This window comes from Gossypium arboreum, chromosome 5 (assembly GCF_025698485.1).
Source record: "Gossypium arboreum isolate Shixiya-1 chromosome 5, ASM2569848v2, whole genome shotgun sequence".
Lineage (NCBI taxonomy): Eukaryota > Viridiplantae > Streptophyta > Magnoliopsida > Malvales > Malvaceae > Gossypium > Gossypium arboreum.
In genome coordinates, this window is record NC_069074.1 from 81,269,339 (window position 1) to 81,289,293 (window position 19,955).

The following is a 19,955-nucleotide window of genomic DNA, read 5'->3' on the forward strand; positions in this document are numbered from 1 at the left end:
GGTAACCATCAAGAATAAATACCCTTTGCCAAGGATTGATGACTTGTTTGATCAATTGAAGGGAGCTACAGTGTTTTATAAGATAGACTTGAGGTCCAGCTACTATCAATTATGAGTTAAGGACTCGGATGTGCCGAAAAATGCTTTTCGGACAAGGTATGGCCACTATGAATTTCTTGTTATTGCATTTGGGTTAACGAATGCTCCTGCGGTGTTTATGGATTTAATGAACCGTATATTTCGGCCATACTTGGACAAGTTTGTTATGGTGTTTATTGACGATATTTTAATTTATTCGAGAAGTGAGACAGATCATGCCGATCATTTGAGGACTATTTTGCAAACTTTGAGAGATAAGCAGTTGTATGCCAAGTTTAGCAAAAGCGAGTTCTGGCTTAGAGAAGTCAGATTTTTAAGGCATATTGTGTCGGGTGATGGGATCTGAGTTGACCTGAGTAAAATATCGACCATTGTTGATTAGAAACCACTGAGGAATGTATTCGAGGTTAGAATCTTTTTGGGCTTAGCTAGTTACTACTGACTGTTTGTAAAAGGACTTTCTATGATTGCCACTCCTATAACGAGATTACTTCAAAAAGATTTTAAGTTTGAGTGGTCGAAAAAGTGTCAGCAATGCTTTGAGAAATTGAAGAAATTATCAACCGAAGCGTCGGTTTTGGTACAACCCGAGTTGGGTAAGGAGTTTGTGATTTATAGTGATGCTTCCTTAAATGGTTTGGGATGTGTACTTATGCAAGAGGGTAAAGTCGTGGCTTATGCTTCGAGGCAGTTGAAACCTCACAAGAAGAACTATTCGACACACAACTTAGAGTTGGCCGCCATAGTGTTTAACTTAAATATTTGGCAACATTATTTATATGAGTTTCGAGTATTCACTAATCACAAGAGTCTAAAGTACTTGATGACTAAAAAAGAATTAAATTGACAGCAGTATAGGTAGCTAGAACTGATAAAAGATTATGAGCTTGTGATTGATTACCATCCAGGAAAGGCGAATGTGGTTACTGACACTTTGAATAGAAAGTCGTTGTTTGCCTTGAGGGCTATTAATACACGGCTGACTTGGTCTGATGATGGTTCAATTCTAGCTGAGTTGAGAGCTAGACCGACTTTTCTTCAACAAATTTGTGAAGCTCAAAAAGCTGATAAAGAGTTGCAAGCTAAGAGAGTACAGTGTGAATCCAGTAGTGAACCAAATTTTCAGAGTGACTCCGATGGTTGTCTGAGGTTTCGTGGTAAGATTTGTGTTCCAAAGGACACTAATTTGATTCAGAATATCTTAAATGAGGAACACAACAGTTGCTTAACAGTGCACTCGGGTAGTACAAAAATGTATAATGATTTGAAGAAAATGTATTGGTGGCATGGTATGAAAAGAGATATCTCTGAGTTTGTATCTAAATGACTAATTTGTTAGCAAGTAAAGGCTAAACACCAAGTGCCTTCGGGTTTACTTCAGCCCATCATGGTTCTAGAGTGGAAATGGGATCGGATTACCATGGATTTTGTGATAGGTTTGCCTTTAACTCCGAGGAAGAAAGACACCATTTGGGTTGTGGTTGATAGGCTTACGAAGACGACTCACTTATCTCGATACGTACTGATTACTCACTTGATAAGTTAGCTGAGTTATACATTGGTGAAATCGTTAGACTTCATGGAATACCTATATCGATTGTATCGGATAGAGACCCGAGGTTCACATCACGGTTTTAGAAAAAGTTACAAGAAGCTTTGGGGACAAAGCTAAATTTCAGCATTGCTATCCACCCACAGACTGATGGTCAGTTTGAACGAGTAATTCAAATCATGGAATACATGCTTCGATGTTGTGTATTGGAATTTCAAGGTAGTTGGGAAAAATACTTACCGTTGGTGGAGTTTGCCTACAACAACAGTTATCAGTTGAGTTTGAAAATGGCGCCTTATGAGGCATTGTACAGACATAAGTGCCGAACACCTTTGTATTGGACCGAGCTTGAAGAAAATTAGATTCATGGAGTGGATTTAGTCAAAGAAACCGAAGAGAAAGTAAAGGTAATTTGTGATTGTTTGAAAGTCACTTCAGATAGTCAGAAATCTTATGTGGATTTGAAATGGAAAGAGATTGAGCTTCAAGTCGATGATAAGGTATTTTTGAAAGTATCTCCATGGAAAAAGGTGTTAATATTTGGTATTGAGTCCTCGTTTTATATGGCCATATGAGATCACCGAGAGAATTGGGCCAGTTGCTTATAGGTTAGCTTTACCATCAGGGTTGGAAACGATTCACGATGTGTTCCATGTATCTATGTTGCACCGTTATCGATCTGATCCTTCACATTTAATATCACCGACAGAGGTCGAGATTTGACCAGATATGACTTATGGTAAGGAACCGATTAGGATTATGGCTCGGAAGGTTAAACAATTGAGAAACAAAAATATTGCCCTTGTGAAAATGACTATGGAAAAGACATGGAGTCGAAGAGGCTACATGGGAGCCTGAGGAGACTATGAGAAACCAATACCCAAACCTTTTTACTGGTAAGATTTTCGAGGACGAAAATCCCTAAAGGGGAAAAAGTTGTAACATCCCGAATTAGGGTTTAGTCAGAACAGTGGTTTCGAGATCACAAATCTGAAGTAGAAATATTTATTTTATGATTATTTGATGGTCCATAATATGATTTCATGTTTGTGTGAAAATTTCATGAAGAAATTTTATGTCTAAAGTGTCCAATTTGAAATTAGGGACTAAATTGAATAAGTTGCAAAATACATGTTCTAGAATATTTTAGTATGAAATTGCACCGGATTATTAATTAGAGGTCCTTAAATAGCAATTTGACTAAGTTTTAAAGTTTTAGACAAAAATGGACATAAATAGGAAGAATTGGAAAGAAAGGCCTTAAGGGTATTTTGGTCATTTGGTTAATTAAAGAATAAAAAGGGAAAAAAAAGTAAAAAATGGTGTCCATCTTCTTCCCCAAGTGCCAAAAATTTCAAGGACTCCATAGCTAGGGTTTTCAACTTTTCAAGCTTGATTGTAAGTGCTCCCAAGTCTCGTTTTTAATGTTCTTTCCATTTTTGAAATCCTTGAAGCATGATCTATTCATTTCTAGCCATATTTTGAGCTAGGGTTCGTGTATGAAATATGACCCATATGTGACATGTTTGTATTTTGATGATTAATGGAAGAATATGAAACTTTGATGTGTGTTTAACATCTTTTACTAAGTGATTTTTCAAGAAAACCCCTAAAGGACCTTTTTGCAAAAGGTGAAAAAATATGTGTTAAAAATGTGATTTGATGAAAAATATAGGATTTTATAAGGGGGAATATGAATAGGCTAGACTTGGGTAATAAGGAAAATGCATGCATTTCATTTTACGAGCCTAAGAACTAAATTGTAAATAAGTGAAAAGTTAGGGGTAAAATGGTAATTTTACTTAAGTATGATTTTTTGGTCAATTTGAATAATGTATGTCAAAACCATTTTTGAATTTGAAAACAACGGAAATCGACTTTTAAAACAAAGTGTGGAGTCGCCACCAATCCTTTTCGTTTAGGTGTGATTGGATCACCTAATAAAGTATTTTATTCCATTTAAATCAATTTTGGCCTATGTAAATTTGAGAAAACGGGTTCGGGAGCCGGTTACATATGAGAAAGGATTAGCACCCTCACTACGCCCAAAATTGGTACCAAATTGATTAAGTACTATCCTTATGTCTAAGATTTAAAACTATTTTGAAATATGGTTCATTTTAAAACATTTGAATAGCTCAAGTTGGTCGTCAAAATTCTCTTGCTTCAAAGGAATACAGCATCACATCCAGCACGATAGGACACGATCCTTTATACCTTCGAAAACACGATAAATTTTTTACTTTCAAAAGTTTATATGTTGAAAAATTACAAAAGGATGCCTAATTATTTTGTCCAATGAAAAACCGAAACCCAGCACGGTAGGGCACGATTCCTTGAATTTCCAAACATTGAACATTGCCTTGTTTTAGAATTTAGAAAACATGAGTGAAATTCTAAAGGAATATTCGATTATTTTGAACAAACGGGAAATTGAAACCCAGCACGATAGGGCACGATTTCCCAAATTTCCAAACATCAAACATTGCCTTCGTTTTAAGGAATTTTCAAATGAATAATTGTAAAACCAACTTAAAACGCACCAATTTGACTTGAAATAAAATGGAATAATTAATCTTAAAACAAAAAGTTGCAAATTACAAAGTAACATTTGTAAACAAAAAGCGAAATTATAAACATGGGATAATATGCACAAATAAAGTACTATACTCTGTGAATGAAAATAATATAAACTCAGGAAACCAATTGACAAAACAAACAATAAGATATAACTAATCAACGAACCATATAACCAAATTTACAAGTATGGATGAACAACAATTGATTTAATAATACGTAAAAAAAAAATGATGTGCAACAAATATACATGAAATAATATAAAAAAAATCAACACATAAACAACATAAAACTAATATGATACAAAACCATTTTAAAAAAAGATGAATTGATGAGCAACTAACTGATGCTAAAACTTGAAATAATTTATAAAAAAACTAAAAGTATATGGATAATCATTAAAATAGATGTTATAAAATGAAAACATTTGAATCAAATAATATGCAAAATGTTTAAAAAAATACATTTATTTAAAATTGACAATATACACATAATAAAAGACAACTTAAATATACTTAAAATTATATGAAGAGATAGCAAAGGTATATAATAAAATATGATCTTAGGAAACAAATTATATACATAATAGGTCTTAAACACACACACACACACACACACACACACACACACACATATATATATATATATATAAATTTACAAGCAATTATATGAAAAATAACATAGAATTAAATATGTATATAATCACACTAATTTTACCATGAATTGTTTATGTACAAATATATATAAAAAACATTTAAAAACTTCAAAACAATGATCTTATAAAAATGAAGTGAAATTATTAAAATGACTCAACACATATATATATATATAAAATATAAAATGAATTTTAAAAAGTAAGTTATACAAATAGAAAACTCAATTAAAATAGAATTTCAAATAAAATGGATAATTTATAAATAAAATAAACTATTGAAATTAAAATAAGGACCAATACGCAACATGTATGAATGCACAGGGACCAAATCTGGAAATATTCCAGATCCCAAAACACTGCGTTGAAGCGCAGACCAAATTTGAAATATGCTCTAATTACAGAGCTAAATTTAAAAATAAAATAAAACAAATAACATGCAATTGAACGATCGCGCGAGGGGGGAGGACCTAGCGCTCAAATAACCCTTTTAAACAAAAAAACGCGAATCCGGCCTACCGATCGGGTCAACAGGCGGATCCTTCCCCCCTTTGGATGGAGCCATTTTTAATTTTTCTATTAGACCTTCATTCTCATCCATTTTCTTCTTAAAACACAACCAATCTTTTAACTAAAAAAAACTGAAGCTATTAACCCATTCTGCTAGGGTTTCATTTAGCTTACAGCCGCCGAACCACTATCATGCTTAGTGGCTGATGGTGCGCGAATAGTGGCCAGATCTTGCCAACGGAGGCCACGACCATGTAGATCTAGTAAGTTTTCTCTTTCTCTCTTTCTTATTAAAAAAAACTTCAAATCCTATACTATTCTTTCAAAAAAAAAAACGAAGCAAAATTCGAAGAGTGAAAAAAAACTCAACACCGTTCGACCCTCGCCCACATCTCCATACTTCTGAGATATTTGGGCTCTCATCGGCGTCGATTCAGGTATCCTTTTTTATTTTTTTTTTCATGTTAAAATTGCAAGCAAATCGAAAGAAATGAAAAAGGAAGTAAACAAATTTTGAATTCACCTTTTTGATAAATTTTTTTTGATTGATTTTTTTCTGGTATTCATATGAGTAAAAAAAGAAACAATACATTGTTTATGGCTTTATAGCCGAAATCCAAAAATAAAAATACAATTTTTCTTCTTTTTTTCGTATTTGTTGTTGTCCTTTTGTTTATTCGCAGGTACGGAGGCCAGTTGGAGTGGTGGTACGTGGCATTTGGCGTAGGGCGTACGAAGGTCGCTCGTGTCGGTCATACAGTGTTGAAGGTTGGGGCTTGCCTGCTGCGCAAGAGGTAGAAACCCTAGGGTTTCTATTTCTAAAATATTTTGAGCCGTTTGGGCTAATGCAATTTTAGGTCTAGGTTTATTTTATTTGGGCTTGTATTGGGTTTGGGTTTAATTAATGGGCTGATGTAAATGGACTGAACTGTTAATAGACTGTTTTAATTTGGTTTGGTTTTTTGTTTAGTTATTTTCTATTTATTTTTCTTTGTCTTGGGCCCGGGCTAAATTGGCCCATTACAGCTGCCCCTCTTTGCTCATTGTCGTGTAACGAGAATAGAGCAAAGACTTCAAATAGGGTCAATTTTGTCTGGTCTCGCCGAATCATGACTTCTTTGGTGTTTTTCTTCTTCAAGGTAGCCTTGTTAAAATCCTCTGCAATTTCAGGGGTATAAGAATTGTTGCCCCAATCTACTCCACTGTAACTCTAGAGAGACTAGCCTTGTAGCTCTTAATCTGCTCTACTGCAACTGCTCCACTGCAACTTCAGGGAGTAAGGTTTGTGTATTTTTATCCTGCTCAACTGCAACTTCAGAGAGATAAGGATTGTGGCTTCGATCTGCTCCACTGCAACTTCAGGGAGACAAGATCTGCTATCTTCAGTTTGCTCCACTACAACTTCAGGGAGATAAGACTTGTTATATCAACCCGCTCTACTACAACTTCAGAGAGATAAGGTTTGTGGCTTCGATCTGCTCCACTACAACCTCAGGGAGACAAGATCTACTATCTTCAGTCTGCTCTACTGCAACTTCAGGAAGATAAGACTTGTTACTTCAACCCGCTCTACTGCAACTTCAGATAGATAAGGTTTGCATATTTTTATCCTGCTCTACTGCAACATCAGAGCGACAAGGATTTGTGGTTTCACTAGTTTTTTATGCCGCTCTCTGGGGGACATGACCTGTAGAATCGATTTTATGGGCCTATGCTTATGCTGAATGATTAGGATGCTTTGATCAGGATGAATCGAATGCTCCTAACTAGGTGTGTATGATGTTTGCATGAATGCAGAATGTCATGAGAATGATTCCTTTCAATATTTGGGTTGTCATTGCTTGTTGTTCATTAAGGTTTTATCACTGATGTGTTATCCTATCTCCTTTGCTCGACTGGTATCTTTGGCAGAAAAATCCAAAAATAATCACTATTTTCTCAGCTGGTTTGCTCTACTGCATCCTTAGGGAGATAAAATCTGTGGTTTTTTCTATCCATCCCACCATAACCCAAGGGTATAGGATTTGAATTTTCCCTCACCAATTCAGTCTGCTACACCATTCCTAGGGTTTCACGACCAGACTTGTATGCCTGATATTTTCATGAATGTAAAATATCATTTTTCTTTTTTCGAGAGTGACCTGCTTTTATATTGATCATTTTTCATCGAAATTGTATCATTGATGCAATATCTCGTCTTTTTGTTCAATCACTATTTTTGACCAAAAATCTAAAGAGATGGTCTCTACTTAAACCATTCCCACTCAGATATTTCCTTAAGCTTGGTGAGTTCTAAATAACAGTCCTGTTTCAGATTCTTGTATTATTTAGAAGTTTTCCAAAGTAATATGCGAAACTCCTTTTGTGAAAGTATTATTAGTTCATTAATCATTATTTCAATGCGACATGCTTGCAAGAAATCATAGTAATGGATAAGAATAGAATTTAAATAGGGCACAACTTGAAATGAATAAACTATCGAAGATAAAAATAAAAGTGTATTGGGGATGCATATCTTGAAAAGAAAAATATTTCAAAGATAGCTGATTTATTATGAATAAGGTAAAGACTAGGTGCCCCTGATATCGCAGCCTGAGTTTCTCTGTACGAAATTCCTAAAGACCACTTTAGACTTGATATGTGTTTAGGAGATCAGAAGCACTTTGTCAATGCCCCAAGATGCGGCATGCCCTTTCCCTTGTCAATTCAGGTATAGCAAGATCGTCTCCTTCCCCATCTTTGATCAATATCTGAGCTGCCCTTTTTGGGTTTTCAACTCAAATCCCCTTTGGTCTCAAGGCGCCCTTTGTGGATTTTCACCTTGGCCTCTCCCCTTTTTTTTTTTAAGGAAGGTCTCAAAGTGCCCTTTGCAGGTTTTCACTTTGGCCTCTTTCCCTCCTTAAGTGTAATACTTTTTGACTGAATCTGAATTCACTGCATTAGACAAAATTTTTCCATCCATTTCGGCTAGGATTAATGCTCCTCCGGAGAAAGTTTTCTTCACCACATAAGGCGTTTCCCAATTGGGCATCCATTTTCTTCTAAAATCCTTTTATATGGGAATGATCTTTTTTAAAACTAGATCTCCCTCATGAAACTCTCTTGGGTGAACATTTTTGTTATAAGCCCACATCATTCTTTTTTGATACATCTAACCATGCTGAATAGCTCTTAGCCTCTTCTCCTCAATCAAATTCAACTGATCATATTGAGACTGTATCCATTCTGCTTCATCTAACTTCAACTCTAACAAAACTCGGAGAGAAGGTATCTCCACCTTAATGGGTAGAACTGCTTCCATTCCATAGACCAATGAGAAAGGCATTGCCCTAGTAGAAGTTCTGACTGATTTTCGATAAGCATGAAGAGCGAATGGCAACTTCTCATGCCAATCTCTATAAGTTTCAGTCATTTTCCTCACATTCTTCTTAATATTTTTATTGGCTGCTTCCACTGTCCATTCATTTTAGGCGATATGGTGATGAATTATGGTGTCTGATCTTAAACTGATTGCAGACCTCTACTATTGTGCTATTGTTCAAATTCAATGCATTGTCAGATATAATCCTTTCAGGCACCCTATATCGACATATGATCTTTTTTTTAGGAATTTGCTCACAGCCGATTTTGTAACATTGGCATATGAGGCCGCCTCTACCCACTTGGTGAAATAGTCAATGACTACAAAGATAAACCGATGCCCATTTGAAGCCTTCGGTGAGATTGGCCCTATGACATCCATGCCCCACATGGAAAAAGGCCATGGGGAAGTCATAACATGCAAAGGCGAATGAGGTACATGAATTTTATCACCATAGATTTGACATTTGTGACACTTCTTGGCATAATTAATGCAGTCTCCTTTCATGGTAGACCAATAATATCCAAATCTCATAATTTGTCTAGCCATTGTAAAGCCATTAGCATGTGTTCCACAAACACCTTCGGGAACTTCTTCCAAAATTTTCTTGGCTTCCACAGCATCTACACATCTCAATAGTACTTGATCCTTTCTTATTTTATATAGTATTTCCCCATCTAAGACATAATCACAGGCTAGTCTTCTAAATGTCCTTTTATCATTCTCAGTTGCCTGATCAGGGTACTCATGATCTCTCATGTATCGCAATATATCTTGATACCAAGGGTGGTCATCTCTCTCCTCTTCCTCTATGTTGTAACAATAAGATGGGGCTTCACAAATACTCATCTGAATGGGTTTTACATCTTCTTGTTTGCTCATATGATTATGGAAGCCAAAGTAGCCAAAGCATCCGCCATCTGGTTCTCATCTCGCTGGAGATAATTGAAAGTAATATCAACAAACTCCTCAATTAACACCAGCACTATGCTTCGATAATTAATCAATTTGGAGTCTTTTGTCTCCCATTCACCTTTAAGCTGGTAGGTCACTAACGTGGAATCTCTATATACTTCCAACACCTTGATCTTGGGTTCTATGGCTACGCAGAGTCCCATGATGCATGCTTCATATTCTGCCATATTATTCGTGCAATCAAAATCCAATTTACATGTGAATGGATAATGATCTCCATTTGCGGATACCAAAACAGCCCAAATTTCATTACCCACAGCATTTGAGGCTCCTTCAAAGTTCAATTTCCATGGGTGACCTTTTGTAACGTCCTCTTCAGTAGCCGCCATATACATTAATTCTTCATTGGTGAAATCAAAATTCAAGGGCTCATAATCTTCTAGAGCTCTACTGGCTAGAAATTCTGCTATTGCGCTCCCTTTCACAGCCTTTTGACTCACGTAGACTATGTCAAATTTAGAAAGCAGAATTTGCCACCTAGCCATCCTTCCTTTCAAGGCGTTTGACTCCATTATATATTTTAGAGGGTCCAACTTTGAGATTAGCCAGGTCATATGGTACAACATGTATTGCCTCAACCTCCGAGCTATCCAGATAAAAGACAACACAATTTCTCGATTGGCGAATATCTCAATTCACATTCGGTGAATTTCTTACTGAGGTAATTATCGCCTTTTTTTTTCTTCCTGACTCATCATGCTGACCAAGCAGACATCCCATAAAGTTATCAAACATTGCTAAATATAGTATTAGCGGCCTATCTGAGCTTGGAGGTGACAGCACTGGAGGACTTGACAAGTACTTTTCAACCTTATCAAAAACTCTTTGGCATTCATCATCCCATTCTCCTGGGTTGTACTTTTTAAGAAGATGAAATATGGGATTGCATTTCTCAGTTAATTGCGAAATGAACCGAGCAATACAATTTATTCTTCCTAAGAAGCCTTGAACTTCTTTTTGAGTACGTGGTGTGGACAATTCTTGTCTAGCCCGAACTTTGTCTGAGTCAATCTCAATTCCCCTTTCACTGACTACAAAGCCTAGTAGATTTCTTGATCTAGCTCCTAAAGTACATTTCGCTGGATTAAGCTTTAGCTAAAATTTTCTCAATCTCAAGAACAGCTTTCTCAACACTTTGATGTGCTCCTCTTCAGTTGGGGATTTGGCAATCATATCGTCTACATAAACTTCAATCTCTTTATGTATCATATCATGAAATAAGGTCACCGTGGCTCTTTGATATGTTGCTCCAGCATTCTTCAGCCCAAACGGAAGTACCTTATAACAAAACGTACCCCACAAGGTTATGAATGTAACATCCTAAATTTGGGGCCTAGAAGAGTTGGGTTTTGAGTCTGGGATTCCAATAGAAGAAAACCTGAATAATTAGGAAGTTTTAAATATTATCGCTTCAAAAAAAAAATTATTTTATTAAATTACCACTAGAAAATTTTTACTGTATTTATTATTACGGATATTTTAAATTTTTATGAAATTTTAATTAGTATTATGAGATAAAATTATTATTATTAGAAAAATATTATCGTATGTATGTTTGAAAATTTTATGAAAATGATTATTATTTATCGTATTATTGATATTTGAAATTTTATTATTAGATATATTTATAAAATTATTATTATTATTGGAAAGGAAAAAAATATTAGTTGTAACGCCGATTTTCGGATTTTTTTGGGGTTTTGTGATTTTAGTAAATCTTGAAATTTTCATGTTCTAAATATTGGAATTATGTTTAAATGTGTTAGTAGACCTTTAGAAGGCCCAAGACTAAGCTAAACACGGTAAAATATCAAGGTGGGATTTTTAAGTGAATAGGAGATTTGGTTAAGTGGGCTTTTAAGAAGAACTGCGTAAGTTATGACACAAAAAGAGCTCTGGTAAAGTGGCAAGGGTGACGCCACTAAGCTCCTAAAAAGGTGGCGTGTGGAGCATAGAGGAAGACCTGGGTTCGATTCCCTTTGTTGGCAAATAGGTGCATTTATTTTTTAGTGCAGGAGGGGTAAGTGTTGGAGTTCAGGTGGATTCTGCTAGAGGAGAGTTGGATCAGTTTAACTGCTTGGATTAAGGAGTGATAAGGGGAGAGATTTAAGGGATTGGGATGAGGCTAGGAGTTAGCCGAATGGGGGGAATTGAAGAGGGAAAATCGGCAGGGGGATTATGAGGGTAGTATTTCGGCACTTAGGGTATTGTTGGTGCCGCTTTTTCTCGCTTACACCTTAGGATTGTTCTTTTCTCTCTTTTTCCTCTCTAGCCGAAACTACCACCTCCCCTACTCTTCTTCTTCTATTTTTTCTTCTTCAAACTATTCATCATACCTACTATTCATCAATATTGCTGCCGAATCCATAAAAGCCAAACTCGTGATCACTACTTGTGCCGATTTCTTCAAAGCCAGGTTCTCCTATATTCTTTTACTTTTATTAATTTACAAATTATCTTTTCTTAATCCTGGATTCCTGACCGCAATTCTACTTCAAGGTTGTAGCCCCGCATTATCATCTCCTTCATCACACAAAAGCCGAAAAACCATAGAATTGGGGGCTTATAGCCGAAACTTCAGAACTCCGGGAGTCGAGTTTTTACCATCGTTTGAAAGATAAATCTGCACTGATTGCGTGGAGATCAAAAAGGAGTAAGGGTAAGTGTTCATCATCTCGGATCTGGTTATATTTTACAAAGTTAGGAAAAGCCAAGTCCCTAAAATATAGAGAGGTCATCGAATTGGGCATGTGGCTTTAAAGGTTTTAATCGACGTTTTCACAATGATTAGTGTCTTCTTAAGTGTTGGATTAAAGGCGTGGGTTGTTGGAGCAATCGGATTCGAGCTAGCTACCATTTTGGCAAAGAAGGTAAGGTTTCAAAGGCTTTTAGGGATATGGTTTGAGCATGGATGAGTAAGTTTGGGGTTTAGTGATTATGGTTTGTAAATAAGAACTGTGCTAATCAACCGTAGGATATCGGAAGGATCTCAAGAGCGCCGTCGCAAATCGTGTGTACCAACACCCTTTCTTAGTTCAATTAAGAAAGCCGAAATGCCAAATTCCAGCATTTCATGGTCATGTAAGTATGTGAATGCTCTCAAGTCATAGAGTAATTGTTAGATCTCGCACCGCAAGGTGGTAAGCACGTCAGCGTGATGTTTTGGCGATTTCGGAAAAAGGGGCTCGACGGGCCAAAATCGGGCCCAATGGGCTTACTGGACCAATATGGGTAAGAGATGGCCAAATTAGCTCATTAGGTAGATGGTGGAATCAAATTGCATAAAACCGATAAAAATTACTGAATTAGCTTGTGCAAGAGCGTAGATCACGAAATTACCCCTAAAGAGCAAAATTACCAAATTACCCTAAAGAGCAAAATTACCAAATTACCCCTAAAGAGCAAAATTACCGATATACCCCTAGGGTTTTAAGTTGGTGAATCGCTTGATTGATTACTACCGTATTTTGCATGATATGCATTTATTAATATCTGTTGCATGGGATTGGGGTATTAATGGAGGAAGTATCGAAAGTGGTTCATCCACGATCGGAGGCTTTGCCTCAATCGACTGAATTTGAGTGCGTTGTCGCAACTGTGGTGTGTAGGGTGGGTGGGTTGAGATACTCCCACATGGTGTGTAGGGTGGTGCAGGCAAGCAGTAGCGGTTGGTGGGTTGAGTTGTCTCCCGTATGGGCTTGCATTCATTATTACTGTTGATACTCATGTTATCGAATCGGGCCTATGGGCCACATGTTATGTTAAAAGGGCTAAGGCCTTGCTATCAGATTCGAAAAGGGCTTGACCATCTGTATCGTTATCTGAATAGGGCTTAGGCCCAATGGGCTCGAGCTGATTTGGGCTTTGGATGGGTTTCAGATACACCGAGTTTTCCCAAACTCACCCCCTTCCTCTTCCATCCTTGCAGTGAGCCCTAGAATTGGTGGACTTGGAGTCAAGGGATTCAGAGTGGCCATGAAGATTGATTGACGATTTTAAATAAGTTTAGCCTTTAATTTGGATTATTTTATTTTTATTATGCTTAAAGTTGTAATAAGGCCGCTATTTTTAATTAATTTTATTTTGGGGATTATTAAACTGCTAGCACTAGGGTTCGCTTTATAAAATCTACTTGTTTTTAAAAGATCACGATGACGCCGCAAAGTTTCCAAAGTAAATGTTTTCCCAAGAAAATAAATAATTTAAGCAAACGTTTTGCAACCTTAATCATTTTCTTAAGATGGTCATAATCAAACGGTTTTCTCAAAATTATACAAAATGTTAGAGTGTGGCAATGGCGGTGTGCATGTCTAGGATTGGATCCGAAGAGAGCTTGGTACTTAAGCAGTCCGACGGACTCACCTCCTCTTTTTCCTGGTTTCCTACCTGGTGCACAGCTTCCATTCACTTTAACCTTCTTTTAAAAGTATCTTTTACAACACCAACTCAGCTTTTCCAAACTAAGTGTTTTGAACGCACCAATATGGGACATCAGATCCGGTCATAACATCCAGGCCGGGTTTGGGGTGTTACAATGAAGGTAGTCTTTCCCATGTCCTCAGGATGCATCTTTATCTGATTGTATCCTGAGATGTCATCCATGAAGAAGAACAATGAGTAGCCCGCCGTGTTATCCACTAGAGTATCAATGTGAGGCAAGGGGAAGTTGTCTTTTGGGCTAGCCTTATTTAAGTCTCTATAATCAACGCACATTCGTACTTTCCCATATTTTTTAGGAATAGGTACAATGTTGGCTACTCATTCCGAGTATTTGACCACCCGTAGGAATCTAGCATCAAATTGTTTCTTGACTTCCTATTTTATTTTTAGGACAACGTCTAGCCTCATCCTTCGAAGTTTCTACTGAATTGGCTTGCAATCTTCTTTTATGGGAAGATGATGTACTACAATATTGGTGCTCAACCCAGGCTTATCCTGGTAGGACCATGCGAAGACATCTTTAAATTCTTGAAGCAACCCAACAAGGTCTCCCTTTGTTTCTTCGGTTATGCACGTTCTGATTCTTACAGCTTTTCCTTCTTCCAAAGTCACCACCTCCACTGTCTCTTTATATGGAAGAATTTGCTTTTCCTCTTGTTCTACCATCCTTAACAAGTCCCGAGATAAGTCACAATCTTTGTCATCTTCAAAGTCCTGAGATCCCTCTAAACACATGTCTTGCTCCAAAAGTGATTCTGAGTCAGTAGCAGCGTCACTCATGACATTGATATCCAGGGACCTATTATAGGTACAAAAATATACAAAGAATGAATGAATTTAAGAATTATAGTTTGCATGGTATGATTATGAAGGAATGATTGAATAAAGTCTAAAAGGACCAAGATAATTACTCCGACGGAAAGAATAAAAAAATTACTTGTGGAAAGAATGAAAGAATATTTGCTCAAAATGTTAGCAAAAATGTAATTCATTGAAATAATGATGTTTGAACATAAGCCTATTTCACAAAGAAATTCTTATTGCCTCTAGGCTTAAAGCAATAAGATTGTTTTAAACATTACTCTGAATAAGCTCTAAATACTACAGGAATGTCTTCTGCAGTCCAGTTGCCTAGAACACTCCCAGGTTCATAAGGACGAATATCTGACAAAGTCCCCTCTTCAGTTGCTTATTCGAATATGGCATTGATGTGCATATCTTTCAAATTTTCTTCGATGTATTTTTTCTTCGATGTCCTTCGTTCGAGATGAATAATCCCTCCCGATACAAAAGTCTTCGATATGTGAGGGATTATCATGGGTTCCCACTTGATTTCTTCACCACTCAATCGTGCCTTTCTTCTCTCCTGCCTTTTTTTCTAATTCTTTTTTCCTTTGTCTTGCATCTGGCCTGAACCCTAAACCAAAACGGTCACATTTGTCTTTCAACATCGGAACTTCAATTCTTCCCTGGAGATGTCTTCCAAGCCCTTTTCCTGGTAAAGCTCCTTTTCCTACTATCAACTGTAGACCCATCCTCGTAGTTTTGGATATTTTCGATGCTGGAATCTTGCTCTCTTCAGTGATGAATGTTGCATTTACAAACTCTAAGGACCGAAAAGAACATTCAATTACTTCATCATCTATTTCCAAATATGATGCATCACTACTTACAGCTGCAATGATATCCTCTTCAGTATTTATTGTTATCAATCGACCCTCTGATACTAACTTCAACTTCTAATGCAACGATGAAGGCACTACCCCTACTGAATGTATCCAAGGTCTTCCTAACAGGCATTTGTATGAGGGTTTGATATCCAAAACTAAAAAGTCCACCTCATATGTAGTTGGGCTAATCAACAAAGGTATTTCTATTCTTTCCATGACTGTTCTTTCTGTGCCATCGAATGCAGACAAGGGCAATCTATTTAATGTAGACAAGGGCAATACATTCAATGCCGACTCATTGTCTATCAAGACTCCTGGTAATGTGTATCCTTTGTATCTGGTAGTGATGTGCAGGGCTTTAGTAGACCCCATACCTCCAGGTGGTATTTCGTCATTGTTGAAGAAGATGAAATTATTAGCACTTATGTTATTAACCAGCTGATCCAACTTATTGACAGAGATATCATTAGTCACGTACGTCTCATTTAGCACTTTCATCAATGCATTTCGATGGACCTCTGAACTTAGGAGCAAAGCTAGTATAGATATGCGAGCTTGTTGTTAATGTAACTATTCCACCACGCTATATTCACTATGTTTCAGAAATTTCAGGAATTCCTTAGCTTCCTCCTCTTTCACTGGTTCATTAACAGGCTACTCAGACTCAGCAGCTTTTCCTTTCTTTTGTTCCACTATTGGAGCTTTTCCTTTTACAGGTTCTGTTTGGGCATTCACCAAATCATAGCGTCTTCCACTACGCGTATGAGAACCTATATCTTGATCCTCCTTAGCTGAACTCTCCTTCCCTGGGATTGTCACATTACAATCATAATTCCATGGGACCCTTTTGTTGTCTTTGTAAGAGAAAACTACTGGTTTCTGAATTATAACCTTCGGTGCCATTTGAATTCCTACTTTATTTTTCGGACGTGAAATGATGACCACAGGATAACTGACCTTTGGGCCCTTCGACGTTGATTCTGACGTGCATATACACCCCTCCTCTTTAGCATCTTCATAAAATTCTATCTCATTGTTGTCCATCAGGCCCTGAATCAAAGCTCTGAACTCTTCACATTCTTGAATTCCGTGACCCTCTTCATGATGGAATTCGCAGTAGCTCTCTATCCCTCTGCCGCTCCTTTCTGGATCCGAAATAACTAATCCCCTTTTTACCATCTTCTTCCAGACCCATTTTAAAGGAGTTTTTACTTCTGTAATTTCTGCCTTGATCTTTCTCCCCATATTTTCACTTATTGAATTTACCTCACCATCAGTGTGATTAGGTAACTGATTTTCTGCACTGGGTGCATTATCAAACTTCACAATGCCCACTTTAATAAGTCTTTCAACTACTGAATGGTAGTCATATTGAGCGTTTGCATCGTACCATTTGCGGTATGGGGGTTGTAATGGCTTTAAGTAAAAAGTGGCCACCACATGTGCATTGAATAAACTTTGATACAACTCCCTATATGACATTGGGATAGGTGTAAATTGAAGCTTCTCAGTATTTTGCTTTGTGCCGGACTCTTGTCTTAACGAACCTTGACTCCCAGTAGTCACTGCTCTCGGCTGATTAATGATAAACGATTTTGAGTACGCCATGTTCGAATTGTTCACCTAGTTTTCCTTTTTCCGCAGGGTTGACCTTTTGGTATTTTCCTTTGCCTCTATCCTTCCGCTTCTTATTACATTCTCGATCATTTATCCAGTCATTACCATGTCTGAGAAGCTTTTTGTGGCGCTTCCCAGCATGTGTAATGAACGGGGCCTTTAAATTGTTGATAAAGAGCATCGTGGTTTCTTTTTCTAAAAGCGGCAGCTGAACTTGTATGGTAACTTCTCTCCATCTTTGCCCATATTGTCTGAAATTTTCATTTGATTTCTTCTCCATATTCTGAAGAGTAATTCTGTCAGGAGTCATATCTGTCACATGGCTATACTGCTTCATGAACGCTTGTGCCAAATATTTCAATGAACTAATCCTGGTACGACTCAGTTGATTATACCACTTAGATGTTGCCCCCACTAAACTATCTTGGAAGCAATGGATCAGTAGTTGATTGTTGTTAACATACCCAGTCATTCTTCTGCAAAACAAGGTAATATGAGCTTCAGGGCAGCTCGTTCCATTGTACTTCTCAAATTCTGGCATTTTGAACTTGGGGGAAAGGACTAAGTCTGGGACCAAACTTAGATCCTTAGTGTCAATTCCATGATGACTATAAGTGATTTCCATTACTCTGAATATTTCCTCCAGCCATTTACACCATTCTTCTAATTGCTTTTGTGATTCTATCCTTGCATTTTCCTCTTCCGTAACTTTATCCAAATTAGGAACAAGTGGATAATTCGAGTTATTAGCAGGGTTAGAGCCTGAGCCAGCTTGAAAATTCATTGGTATCGAAGCTCCAGCCTGAATCTCTTAAGGCCTGATCGTAACAGATGGTCTCTGTGGGTTTATCTCAGGTTGTGTCTGTGCATATGTTGGAGTAAAACCAGGAGGATATTAAAGGTCTTCGTTATTTTCCCCAATATTTTCCATGGGGCCTTTCCCTTTGTCCATCTTCCCCACTAGCAGTTAGGACAATTGAGCCATCATGTTTCTTTGGGACTCCATTATTTGATCCATCATTTCTTGCTAGATCTTAGCTAGCTACTCGTATCTGCGTCTACATTTGCTCCTGCATGTCCTTTTACATTTGCTCCAATTTTTCTAGTCTTTTGTCAATTGAATTGGTTTTTTTCCTTGTGCCATAGGGGTGTGTACTTGGTTGGTTTTTGTTGGTTTCCAGATTACTAAAATAATTTTTTAATTAATTAGAATGTGACAGCCCAAAATTGACCCTAGTCGGGATGTGGTTTCGGGACCACAAAACCGAGGCATAAAAATAATTTAAAATTTATTTTGATGCCTATGATATGTGTTAATTTGTGTGTGACATTTTTGATGTTTCGATTTAGTGTTATAAATGCGAATTTCACTAGAAAGGACCTAGTAGTGAACTTTGAAAGTATGATGGGGAAATGTGTGATGACTAGTTGCTCATGCATGCAAAAATAAGGATTTGTATGTCAAATTTCCCCAACATGAAGTGGCCGGCCATGGCAAGAGAGGATGGGCAAAACATGTCATGAAACATGTTTTGTTGGTGCATTAGGGAGAAATAATAAACAAAGGTGTATGGGTAAGAAAAGAATGAAAAAAATGTGTGTGAGTGTGGTATTCCCCTATTGCCGTGAGTTGTAGAGAAAGAAAGAAAAATTTTGTTCATCCTTTCTTTGAGCCAAAACTAAGGAAGAAGGAGGATTTTTGCTTCATGCTTGGTTTGGAAGAGATCTAGAAGGAGATTTGGCTAAGTTTGCATCAAGATTAAGGTATGTATGAGGTTGTGTTAGGAGTTTCATGCATGTTTTGGTTGCTAACTTGATGTGCATGTTAGCCATGGCTCAAATCTTTGTTATGCCATGGAAATGGTATTTGGCCAAAGTTGTTATGGTGATAAAGCCATTGCATGCTAAGTGTGAAGCTTGATGATGATGCATGCAATGATGGATTGTCTACTTTTGAGTAAGATTTTGAGTTTTCTTTTGTTTAATCATGATTGAAGTTGAAAAGGGCATGATTGTCATATTCGCCATGATGCATTCATGAGCATGGTTCATGCTTCTTGCATGTTAGTTAAAATTTGTGTTTTGGATGGCTATGGACACCTTGAAATTCGCCATGCTCATATATGTATATATATGTTTGCACATGATGTTTTGGTTATGAACTAAGTGATGAATATGGTTGTTTAAAGAAGAAGATGTTGAAGAATGATTGTGAAATTGCAAGCACATTCGCCTAGCACACATATGAGTGCTTGATGCTATATTATAAGTTTTGAGCTACAATATGCAAAGCATTAACTAGTAAAATGCATGCTGTTTTTGTGAGGTATTAAGTGCATAATTGGCCTCAACATGTACATGAATATTCGGCCTTGGGTAGCCTATTGAAGGCCTTAGCTTTTCCTTGATGCTCGAATAAATTGTATTGAATTGCTTGATGTAGTATAAAATGTGCATGACCATTGTGTATTCAAGCTAAAGAGTGGCCATATGACCATTTAA

At 37.1% G+C, this 19,955-nt stretch overlaps 1 protein-coding gene across 1 annotated transcript; it reads right to left on the reverse strand.

The window, feature by feature from the left end:
* Positions 1 to 16,490: 16,490 nt before the first annotated feature.
* Positions 16,491 to 18,237, reverse strand: LOC108481531 (uncharacterized). The gene is made up of 2 exons (XM_017784650.1): positions 17,488 to 18,237; positions 16,491 to 17,411 (listed from the first exon to the last, which is right to left on the reverse strand). Exons 1-2 carry the CDS (start codon positions 18,235 to 18,237, stop codon positions 16,491 to 16,493), a joined length of 1,671 nt encoding a protein of 556 aa, XP_017640139.1.
* Between the last annotated feature and the right edge of the window lie 1,718 nt (positions 18,238 to 19,955).